The 12,702-nt window shown below is 42.0% G+C and overlaps 1 protein-coding gene across 1 annotated transcript; it reads right to left on the reverse strand.

The window, feature by feature from the left end:
- Positions 1–9,600: 9,600 nt before the first annotated feature.
- On the reverse strand, positions 9,601–12,287 carry LOC311244936 (tripartite motif-containing protein 16-like). Its single transcript, XM_084334643.1, has one exon. The coding sequence runs from the start codon at positions 12,098–12,100 to the stop codon at positions 10,394–10,396; it is 1,707 nt and encodes a 568-aa protein (XP_084190769.1). The 5' UTR covers positions 12,101–12,287; the 3' UTR covers positions 9,601–10,393.
- Positions 12,288–12,702: the final 415 nt, after the last annotated feature.

The raw sequence follows: 12,702 nt of genomic DNA on the forward strand, positions 1-12,702 counted from the left end.
GGTTGGTTGGTGCGCCTGCGCAGTAGAATCAGGAAGCGACGGGGGCGGGGCCCCTCCAAAGCCCAGACCCCTGACGCTGAAAGATCGAGCCGCGCAGGTGGAAAGATGCGACTGCTGTTACCTCGAGTATCGGAGGGGACTCGTGCTATGTATGACTTAGTCCACATTGCAGCCGGCTTGTGGGAGGCATGAAACAGCGTTCAAAGACAGGGGAGGGTTGAATTGGATGATACGAAAATTGGGATGGGAGAAAAATAGAAAATGGGAGAAAAAGTGGATAAAAAAAAGAAAATGCACCCCGGCTAAATTTGTTTATTAACCCTCCTAGATGACAAATCCATTGACAAAAGGACCTTCGCTCTCCACGGTCACGGATGTGCCACAGATGACCCAACTACTAGGTCCATATCGTATCATCATAATATTATTTAAAAAATCATTAGGATAAGGGTTCCCTTGATAAAGATGCATGAAAAGGCTGTATAATATACAACACCTGTAGCTCAACTGCAAAAACTGCTTTTTTATTTGATTTGTATTTGGAAATTAAAAACACATCATAAAAATGTATTATCTTGACCAATTTGTATTCCTGAGGATATCACCTAAAAGCATTAATCAAAACACTTATTTCCAAGGTGGTCCTCGATGGAAGACATAAAAACATAAAAACACAGCACATATAGCCTACTCAACTGCAAATGTTTTGCTCAACTGCAAAAATGTATGCCTACTTATGTATTAGCCTACAGGGAAAAACACATTCACAACAGGCAGCAAAGTTTATTTTCAGCCAAGTATGGTAATAAGGTAATTATTAGGATATATATGGTATGGATTACTTACTCTTATAACTTATTACTATCTGTGGTAGCTCTAGTCTCCACCTACACAGATAGTTTTTGTGCTGTCCATTGAGCATGCACCTTCACATGGTAGGCACATTAACTGTAGGTCAAACTCTCCAAACAAACAAGCACACCATTGATTTAATTGCCATATAAATCACATACAAAGCTCTAACTATTACTCCTCTCTGAACATGAATATAAAACAAAATTGTGATCTATTAACTCTGTAAACCTTATGCAATATTCATCATTGATATTTGAATACTTGAAATCTGTATGAACTGAGATGGAACAGCTCCATGCATTAATTGAATAAACAACTATTTGCTCATTACCAGTATGGTATTGTTTAAATTGTACAGCTTTTTGCACATCTTTGTCAGGGAATTCCAACAATTCTGGACCTGAATGTACCAGTTAATTGTAATCATCTCTCTCCTTATGTCTAGTCAAGCCAGGCTGTGGAGGAGAGAGACAGGGATGAACAGGCTATAGACTACTTTGCCCATCCTGAGCCTGCTATGATGCAGATGTTTTTACACACCACCCAAAACAAGATTCAGCCAAGAGCGAGTGAGTACACTGGTCCACTTGCACTGGTCCACTTGTCCATGGCACTTACTACCAAGCTTTGTAGTGGTTTGGGGGAATAGTACAGTAGGTACGCATATTTAACCCTTTACCGGCCAAGTAACAATTTTTGGCCACTTCCCCATACAATATAAATTATTTAGCCAGGTGGGCAATGGGGATCTTTAATCTATGAAAAAAACTTCTTCCAGCCAATCAGCACAGGTCAGGCTATGACACAGATATTGTCACCATCCCATCTGACCAATCAAGATAGACCCTGGGGATCTGCAACTTCCTTCTTTTCACCACATCAAAAAAATGCAAATTTTTGCACCTGCTTCTACTCTTCAAACTCCATTATTTCCTCAACAAGTCATGGTGAGTTGATAACATTTACTAATTTTTGCAGTTGAACAATCATTGTAAAGGATGGGATAGGTGTTTTTTTGCATAGGATTAGTGAAATCAGGATTTGTTGTTAGCTAAAAAGTGGTGAGGCCATAAACGGGCATATGCCCCGCCCCCTTCAGGTGAAGTGACATAGTGTCCATTTTTAGACATATGGCCGATGCATCTAGTCAGTCACACTTAGGGTATTACTTCTACCCTGTAGTGCCATGTAGCACCATGTAGTGCCCTGTAGTACCATGTAGTGCTGTAGTGCCATGTAGTACCCTGTAGTGCTGTAGTACCATGTAGTCTGTACCATGTAGTGCCATGTATTGCCATGTAGTACCCTGTATTGTCATGTAGTACCCTGTAGTGCCATGTAGTACCAAACAAAATTACAAACATCACAAAACAAACTACTGCTTGACCTTACTCCTAGAACCCACCTCACCCTGCCCACTTTGACTACCTAGGATGGCTTAGAGTAAACAACAGAGTACAGCAACTTGCAATGGGCCTGGTCTACAAGATACACTACACGACGAAGGTACCCATGTACATGTCAAAATACTTCCCCAAGGTCAGTGAATACCACGACCACAACACCAGAGGAAGCTCCACAAATCATGTTAAACCCAGATTTGGCTCAAACAAGGGACTAAACATGTTTCGCAATTATGCCACATCAATGTGGAACGCCCTACCCACAGCTGTAAAGGAATGTGAATCACTACCCACTTTCAAAGAGCACCTACGAGAGACTGCCATTCGAAACTGGCCCCTGTAAATGTCCTAACCCAACCCCCTCCAATGTACAGTAAATGTCCTAACCCAATAATACACGAGAATCCAATGTACAGTTACCCCCCCCCCACCCCGCCTATTTAAAACCAGATGTGTTCGGGGTGAAGGAGGTTCTTTTTGCATATTACCTCCCAAGGGATGTTTGTAACTTGCTTTGATGGACATTACATGTATATTTTTTGTAGGAATGCTTGTCATTGTGTTTTAAATCCTTTCAGTGCACAAGGTATGGCCAACATTGTCACATGACATATCTGTATAAAATGTTTTGGCAAATAACTGCCCATTTCTGACTAGATGTAAAGTATTATTTATTTAATCATTTGTATTGAGTTTATTTCTCCTGATATGGCCTTATTCAATCTATCTATAAAGTATAAAATACACTAATTGTGCTCTAATTAACCATCTCCAGTACTGTTATCACTGTTGCAAATGACCAGAGCAGCCAGTCCTGTAGGGGAGCCCCCCCCCCATGTCCCGACTCCTTAGCTTTACTGTGGTTCACCTCCTCATTTCACCACTAGATGGCCTCGTGTACAAAGAACCCTGTAATGTGCCTCATAATAATAGGACAGAGCGAGGTTACACCCATTTTTCCTCACTACAAACAGGCTTTGGAGGCAAGAAAGCTACTGTACTGTATATCAGCCCACATGTGATTAATGACAGCAGGTGATTATAATAACAGTAAAGTAGATAGTTATGATAAAGTGCTCAGATATGCAACTCTGGGACAGGACTTTTAGAAGTGATCCCTTCACCTCCTGTCACCTTCTCATTTTATTTATTTCGTTTTTATCATACAGATAAAATACATATCATACATGTAGCAGAATTCATAGCAGGAAAATCTAGTTCTATTACATTTTTCTCACATTGTAATGGCAATAGTGTCTGGGCAATGATCCTACCTGTACAATCAATGTTAGTTATTTGATTTCTCACTGCAATAGTGCGGTATAAATAGTGAGATATTGGTAACACTTAACAAGAAAACCTAATGATTTAAGACAGTACATAGTAACTAATGAGGAACTATATGTTAACAAAGCATGGGAACATATGTACAAATAGATTCAACCTATATTTTACAATGATTTGTTAATGGTTTTGCAGATTGCAGAATGGGTACAATACAGTACGGCTCAATACACACAATTGTTAAGGGGATGCAGACCAGAGAAAGACTTTCGTCTTGTTTACATCAGGGTCCCCCATTTTCAATTCATAATGAATTGTAAGTAAGGGTGCAATTAGCACCGTGCAATCCATTCTTTGTGGATCCCACCCCATACTGGGACAACATGGGAAAGGTGCCTGCAAATGAAGGCGATCTAGTCTAATGATTGTATGATGAATAGCGCCATCATGTGTCCATGATAATCTGCCACCAGTTTATACTGTAAATAAGTGAGAGTTGCCAAGTGTTACAATGGCTGTCCAAAGATATCTTGTCATTTTATTGACTATAGGGCTTAAACCACTACACACATTCAAGATCCTTATATTTAATGGTTATCGTGTGCAGTATCACAATTAATACGCTAACACACCATTCGCCAGGCCAATATTGTCACGGTGTAGTACTGAACCCAATATGCAGACAGAGAGATCTTGTGAAAACCCAATATGGGTATATTTAATAGAATGGTCAATGTCCAGGCAGGGGTCGATACACTGGGGTGATACTCATATAGTCCAGGGTGTGTGCGGGGACAAGAGTCAGACAGACGGGGGTCAGAGCAGGGACAGGGATAGTCAGCCGGGCAGGTGAGGAGAGAGGACGAGAGTACAGAGTTATACATGGTCAAAGAACACGAGATCCAGGCGAACAACTAGAACCAACAGAATAGTGAATACGAGCAAAGTAACACGACTAACTGCCTGGTAACGAGAGTTTACGATCTGACAGCTTCTCCGCGTCTGGGGCGGGGTTATATACCCTGATGTAATATGCCCACAGACCTCAGATGAGCTTCTCCGCGTCTGGGGCGGGGTTATATACCCTGATGTAATATGCCCACAGACCTCAGATGAGCTTCTCCGCGTCTGGGGCGGGGTTATATACCCTGATGTAATATGCCCACAGACCTCAGATGAGCTTCTCCGCGTCTGGGGCGGGGTTATATACCCTGATGTAATATGCCCACAGACCTCAGATCAGCCGCCTCGCTGAACACCACACCTGCACCTACTTGACCATAATGAGAGCGGGAGAAGGGGGAAGAGAGATAGAGAGAGAGGAAGGAAGCACTGCCTGGCAGGAACCATGACAAATATACAGATTACAAAACATACATTAAAAACTAAAAATCTCTAGCAAATCTAGTAAATTTACAAACGAATGAGCTTCTAGATACAGTAGAAAAAAATACAGCTGAGTATGAGCTTCTAGATACAGTAGTACATATGAGCTTCTAGATAGACAGTAGAAAAGATATGCAGCCAGTATGAGCTTCTAGATAGACAGTAGAAATGATATGCAGCCAGTATGAGCTTCTAGATAGACAGTAGAAATGATATGCAGCCAGTATGAGCTTGCTGCATACTCATGGCATTAGTGCAGAATTTGACTACAACTGTCTCATAGGGACGAATTCTGGAATGGCATTTTGAATGGCAGGCATAGTTAGACATAAATGAAAGCTCTCATTGACTCCGACAGATTCATAATGGCATCGAAAGACTGTCCAAATTACCTTAGTTCTGACAATTGTTTACACCAGCGTCTGTATTCTTTCCATTGACTCCATAGGTAATTATACCGTTGCTCAGCAGACACGCAACAGAGTAGAGCAGTCGTCTGGTAATCCGGAGGTTCACGGTTCGATTCCCGCTCCTCCCGGGCAGCGTGTTGAAGTGTCCTTGAGCAAGACGCTTAATTGCCCTGATGAGCAGGTTGCCTCCGCTGTCGGTGTGTGAATGTGAGGAACAAATTGTAAAGCGTTTTTGGATAAGTGAACTGAAATAGAGTGCAGGTGTTGCATAACTTGTCTCTCATCATTACTGCACAAATGTTTATGTCAAGTCCTGTTGGATACTTAATCTACATACTAATAAACTATGAACTTGTGAAAGTGTTGTTCTTTTTATATACCGGTATGTATATACACACTATACATTGCCCTTTATATTTTATGGATAACAAATTGTATGATTAATTACTTTATACGTAGTAAATGTTTATATGAAGACATGTACAGTCACCTTATACAGTTATTCTTTCTCTAATTTAACACAAAAAGAAAATAATTGACTAGTCGAACCCCAACTATTTAATTATGCATCATATTGAAACAGAAAAGTTATCTGACGTATTCCACCAAAGGGAAAAGTGATCGTATCCAAATGTGTGCATTTTTTATTGGCTAGTTTGAATATGTTACAGGTAATTGATCCAAACATACATGAATGTGTGTAGCTCCACCACCGGACATAAGAATGGAGCTCTATTCTCATATCCTGCTGACTGACCAACACTAGACAACAGTAAGCTGCTTGTATTTGTTCTGTGGCTGAAACACTTTGGGTATGTTGGCAATGTTTGCAAACATTGTAGTAAAACTGATCTATATTACGATTTACAATAGGTTCAGAAAGTTCCAAATATCTTATGTTCCATGTACAGATCAAGGCAGACTTAGTATGGAGTACTGTATATATTGCACAGGATAGACTTATTTTTGTAATTATAGTTACAGTATATATATATTGTACCGGGAGTAGACATAAGATAGTTAGGTATATTTGTACCGGGGGTAGACTTAGCATAGTTATTTGTATATTTATAACAGGGTGGGCTGTAGTGTACGTACACATATTTATATTATTGATATTGTAGAGTATACTTATATGTTTCTATGTTCATTCACTCACTCAGAGATCCAGAGTAGATTTCAAGGGCAAGCAGCCGTGTGTTTACTTGGTTTTATTGTATTTTCATTCTAATTATCCTAGCTTGTTTGGATCTAACCTGTGCATCTACTGTGCTTCATTGTCTTTGCTGGTGCTGCTTTGATGCCTGAACTCCCTTACGGGGTAATAATAAAGGTTTATCGTATCTTATCAAACGTATAGTCAAGAACAAAAAATAAAAATAACAGATTGTGTTTTATAGCAATATATAAAGGTCATAATAAAAAAGATGTTTCCATATTGTGAAATTTCATTCTGATGGGATGAAAGGATATTCTCCCCTATTCACCTGCAGAGTTTCGACTCCTGCCATCAGGGAGGAGGTACTCTCCCTAGGAGCGCCACATCAAACTTTTATTTTAAACCTTTATTTACCCAGGGTATGTTCTCGGAGCATGAATGCTCTTTTTCAGTAATGCCCTGCTTCACACTCACACAGTTCCATTCACACCTGGGAGCCGCCCAGTACAGCCAGTCTGAGGCCCTGTCCACACGAGAGTTTGGATTTAATATGACCGAAGTTTGAAAAAATAAAACTCCGTCCACACGGTGAACACAGGTGGACAACCGTGTATAACTGCGTACTCACGGGCAGAGCTGGAACCCAGAAACCGATACATTTAGTACAATGTAATACAATGCCAAAGCAGTAGGCGGCGATGTTGTTCAGACATGAAGGCCATTTCAACCAATCAGAAAAGACTGAACGCTCACTAAACTTCCTGTTGGGTCGCGATCTGCCATTAATTAACTGAAGAAGAAGAAGTAACGTTACCGATATGAAATGGATGTAAACGTTATTTAACAGATTGCAGAATGGGTACAATACAATACGGCTCAATACAAACAATTGTTAAGGGGATGCAGTCTGGACTGGGTTCCTTATAAGTTATAACAATAACTTGACAACACATGAGTTTAGTTTAGCTGCAGCTACATGTTTACTCTGAGCGTCAACAGACATCAGTCGATCACAACACTCTTCAACACAGACGATACGTTTTCAATCATTTTCATATAACGCTACTTGGGACAGCTCTGCTGTAAACACTGGTGTAGTTGGCTCTGCTCTAATCTCTCTACCCTGCGGTCTGCCGTGAACATGGGGAATAATTGCGACAGCTCTGCTGTAAACACTGGGAATAACCTCGGTTGCTATGCCCACACGCAACTGCAAAACCGCACAACTCCACCCTGGCCACCGGTTTCAAAAGACCGCGGTTGCAGTGTAGCAAATCCCCGGTTGTGTGTGGCCGAACAGTGCAACTGCGCACATACAATCACGGTTACATTAAACCCAGCGTTCGTGTGGACGGGGCCTGACACCGTTGGCCACTGAGCAACTCCACTGGAGCAGTTGGGGGTTAAGTTCCTTGCTCAAGGGCACTTCAGCGGTTGGTATTGAGGGTATGGGAGAGAGTTATTCATTCTCTTCCCCAGCCCAGATTTTTAGGCCACCGCTGCCCAAACAATTGCCCTCAGCTCTTGGGTTCTTAAACAATTGTAATAGTAACAATGTTAACATTTTAAGTATTTGCCGCTGATTGGAGATGATCTAGATATCTAGAATTAAACCAGAATTGGTTTGGAACTCTAACTCGTTTCACTATTGAATTTCAATGGTAATGACAGATTTCGACTGAATTTCTCGTGTAGCACATGGAAAATAGTGAGTTGAAGTAAATTCCTTTGCGTTTTGTTCAAAGTTCTATATTGAGGTTCAGTCGGTGAAACGGCAAGTTTCAAGCAAATATCCACACGGGTCCTTCTGGGTTTTGACGTCCACATTTATTTAGTAAGAATAAAAGAACAAAAGACAAAATGCACAATATTCAATGAATCTGGTCATTCTTCCTAAGCCAGCTCCTATCTAGGTCCGTCTCCCCGAAGGTCTGCCACCAGAACTCTCTCTCTCTCTCTCTCCTTGAGCTCTTTTGATAAAGCAGATGAGTCTGTTCTAAAACAAAATAATTGCATTTACGACTGACCCATACCCCACACATCCTGGCTATGGGTTCAACCGAAGGCCTTGAAAATAGAGTGTCCCGTATGAAGTGTCCCGGCTGCCCAGAGATAAGAGGTGAGGGAAAAGGTTATAGGCTGAATCAACCTCCTCCATGGAGGTCCGGCCACCACATTGTTACCAACCCCCCCTGGAACAGAGAGAGAAGAGACAGACCCAAATCCCACAGTAATTCAAAATGACCAAAGGTGATCGAAAAACAAATACAATGGTTGCATATTGTGGTCCAAGTCCAACCTATACCGGAGTATGAAAATAAAGATTTTTACTTCCCCACATGCAAAAGGAACAGAGGTATATTAGGAATCAAATATGTGAGTATGCAAATATCCAACCAAACAAACTTTACCCCAGTAGGCTACAAACTAGAAACAAAGCAAAACATAGTGTATATACATGTGTGTGTGTCCCTCAGAACAACGATAGAGTGACTGAGTGAATGATGTAACTCCTAATTACCTATTACTTGACCTTACCCCTAGAACCCACCTCACCCCTGCCCACTTTGACAACCTAGGATGGCTTAGAGTAGACGACAGAGTACAGCAACTTGCAATGGGCCTGGTGGTCTACAGGATGCACTATACGACTAAGGTACCCATGTACATGTCAAAATACTTCCCAAAGGTCAGTGAATACCACGACCACAACACCAGAGGAAGCTCAACAAATCATGTTAAACCCAGATTCGGCTCAAACAAGGGACTAAACACGTTTTGCAATTATGCCACATCAATGTGGAACGCCCTACCCAAAGCTGTAAAGGAATCCCTACACACATTCAAAACCGCTCTTAAAGAGCACCTATGGGAGGCTGCAATTCAAAACTGGCCACCGTAAATGTCCAAACCCCCCCACCCCCTCCTAATAGACAGTCTCCTCCCCACCGCATGTATATATTCTCTCCCCACTGTATGTATATTTCTCACCCACCCACCCCCTCCTAATAGACAGTCTCCTCCCCACTGCATGTATATATTCTCTCCCCACCATATGTATATTTCTCTCCCACCCACCCCCTCCTAATGTACAGTCCCCTCCCCATCATATGTATATACTCTGTCAGGATCTATGGGTAACAGTACTGTATATTTTCATATCGTATATGTCACAATGTAACAGTACTAAATACCTTGATGTAGGGCTGGGCGATTAATCGATTAATTCGAATTAATGATTTAGGACGAATTTGAAAAATTTAAATCGATTTCCAAAAAAAATAAAAACTTTTATTTTACAAAAAGTAATGTTTGGTGAAAGTTAGATTTGCACTTTATTAATCCCAATAGGGAAATTCATTCTTGTTTGATGATCAAGAGGCACCTTTTATTTGTTTTAAGTGAAATTTGGTGAAAAGGCAAGTTATTGCACTATTAATCCCAATAGGGACATTCATCCGTTTGATCAAGAGTAAGTTAACCTTTTATATATATATATTATTATTATTTTAAGTGAAGATTGGTGAAAGTTAGGTTTGCATTTCAATCCCAATAGGGAAATTAATCTTGGTTTGAGACTTTTTTTGGCGTTTCTAGTTTAAGAGAAAAAAATTATTAAAATCGTAAATCAGATTTAAAAAAAATAAATTAGATTTTATTTTTAGGCCATATTGCCCAGCCCTACCTGTATGTCATGTATGTCCCTATGCCATAAATGTCACTATGAATTGAAAATGGGGGACCCTGATGTAAACAAGACAAACGTCTTTCTCTGGTCTGCATCCCCTTAACAATTGTGTGTATTGAGCCGTACTGTATTGTAACCATTCTGCAATCTGTTAAATAAAGTTCTCATTCATTCATACCTCATCTTTCACAACTCAGCAGCTTCAAGATCAATTTAAATCCCAAACCCTGGGTAGAGGAGCTCTGCATGTCACAGATCTCTCACAAAACTCAGCCTCCAAGTTATATTGAAGCCAAATTCCAGGATAGAGAGGCTGAGTGAATGTGGTGTGGACTGTGTGGAGGAGGGTCATTGTGTCAGAGACGCCATAGAAGGACAGAGTACCTGCCCTGTGATCGAGGTACACTCCTATTCTGGAGGACCAGGGGCCCGATACTGTTATGTTCTTGTTATTGTGGCTGAAGAAGTAATTACTTGGACTGGACTCTAAAGCCCAGGATTTGGAATTGCATCCAAATCCACAGTCCTCCTCAGTGCCTGTTCTACTAATGTCTTTGTAGGAGGCTGCTACAGAAACCCCTTCACTCCACTCCACCTCCCAGTAACAGCGTCCAGTCAGACCTTCTCTACCCAGAACCTGAGCCCTTTCAATGAATCTTTCTGGGTGATTAGGATATAAATGCTTTTGCTGCGTCCGTGTTGCTTTTCTGTTCCCCTCAGACAAAGACAGATATCCGTTTGTTGTGTTTGGGTCCAGTGTGATCTGAGAGTAATATTGTAAGAAGTCAGCTCTGGTCTTGGGCTCTGGTGGCAGTAAAACATTAACTGCATTCACTGTTGTTGAGATTCTGGGCCACTGATCTTTCAGAACGTCCTCTAGTTTGTCTCTCAGCTTAGACACGACCTCAGTCACATCTGCAAAGTACATGAGAGGAAGGACACTGATGCTGGGTAAGTCTGTCGACTCACTGGGACTGGAGAGGGAGGGGTAACTCAGTAGAAAGTGGATGTGGTCCTCTGTGTGTGAGAGCTGCTCCAGCTCAGTGTCTCTCCTCCTCAGGTCAGCAAGCTCCTGCTCCAGTCTCTTCTGCAGTTCTTCAGCCTGAGTCACTGTGGTCCTCTGTTGGGCTCTGATGACCTTCTCCAGCTCAGAGCACCTCGTCTCCAAGGAGCGTATCAGCTCAGTGAAGATTCTCTCACTGTCCTCCACTGATTTATCAGCAGAGCGATTGAGAGAATCAACAGCCTGTTGGGCCTCTTTGAGTTGCTTCTCTCTCTCCTGGACTCTCTGGTGGACTTTCTGCTGACTCATGCCAAGCTCTTTCTGTCTCTCCGTCCTTTCTGCTGCAGCTGAGACTGCATCATGGCCTTTATGTTCATCCATGTAACACAAATAACAGATGCACTGCTGATCAGTACGACAGAACATCTTCATAGCTTCATCATGACGAGAGCAGGTGTTCTCCTGAAGCTGTGTGGAGGCTTTGACCAACTTGTGTTTCTTTAATGGAGCTACAGTATAATGAGGCTGGAGGTGAGTTTCACAGAAAGAGGTCAGACATACCAGGCAGGACTTGAGGGCTTTCCACTTTCTCCCAGTGCAGAAATCACAGGCCACGTCTCCAGGTCCAGCATAACAGTGATCAGGAGGAGCAGCTTTGAGCCCTGTCTTCCTTAGTTGTTCTATCACTTCAGCCAGCATAATGTCTTCCTTCAGAGCAGGCCTCGGATTAAAACTCTCCCGGCACTGAGGACATGTGTAGATCCCCTTCTGATCATCTTGATCCCAGCTGTCTTTAATACAGACCATACAGTAGCTGTGTCCACAGGGAATAGTTACCGGATCCTTCGGTAGATCCACACAGATAGAACAGCAGAACTGGTCGCGGTCCAGATCAACTCCTTGATGCGCCATTTTAACAATGGCGCTCGTAAATTTTGTTTTCTCAGGAAGAGTAAACTCTGAACACGTGTCCGGGAGTTTGTCTTAGAGCGTGACGGCAAGTTCTTTCGACGGTTAAGCTTAGGCACTCTTTCGAAGTCGGTAAAGGTTATAGTTTGTCTTAGAGCGTGACGATAGAACGCCAGGTAGCTAGATATCTGAGTAGGGTCGACTCGAGCTGCAGCCTCGGAGCCTCGGTCCAGATTGGTACTTCCGCCCTGCCACAGGACTATTAGTCCTATGACAGGGCTATGCGCTGATTGGCGGAAAGTACGGAAGTATCTCGAAGTACGTCTGACGTATCTCGAATTACGTCTGACGTTTCTCTACGTTTAGCGAACATTAAACGTTGTATTCATAAAATAATATAAAATCAGCAGCATGGGGAGGGCCGGGGGGAGGGGAGGTACAGGTAGTAGAAGACATAGAAGAGGTACAGGTCACATAATTATAGTACAGTGGAGAAGTAAAAATAGAATAAAAAGGCAGTGTAAACAATATACAATATTATTAACTCTAATAAGCCGTGGGTCTGCATTGTATAGAGCGGATCCCCCGGCCGTATTCAAGCGCTG

Source organism: Notolepis coatsorum, assembly GCF_963971535.1.
Source record: "Notolepis coatsorum genome assembly, chromosome: 18".
Lineage (NCBI taxonomy): Eukaryota > Metazoa > Chordata > Actinopteri > Aulopiformes > Paralepididae > Notolepis > Notolepis coatsorum.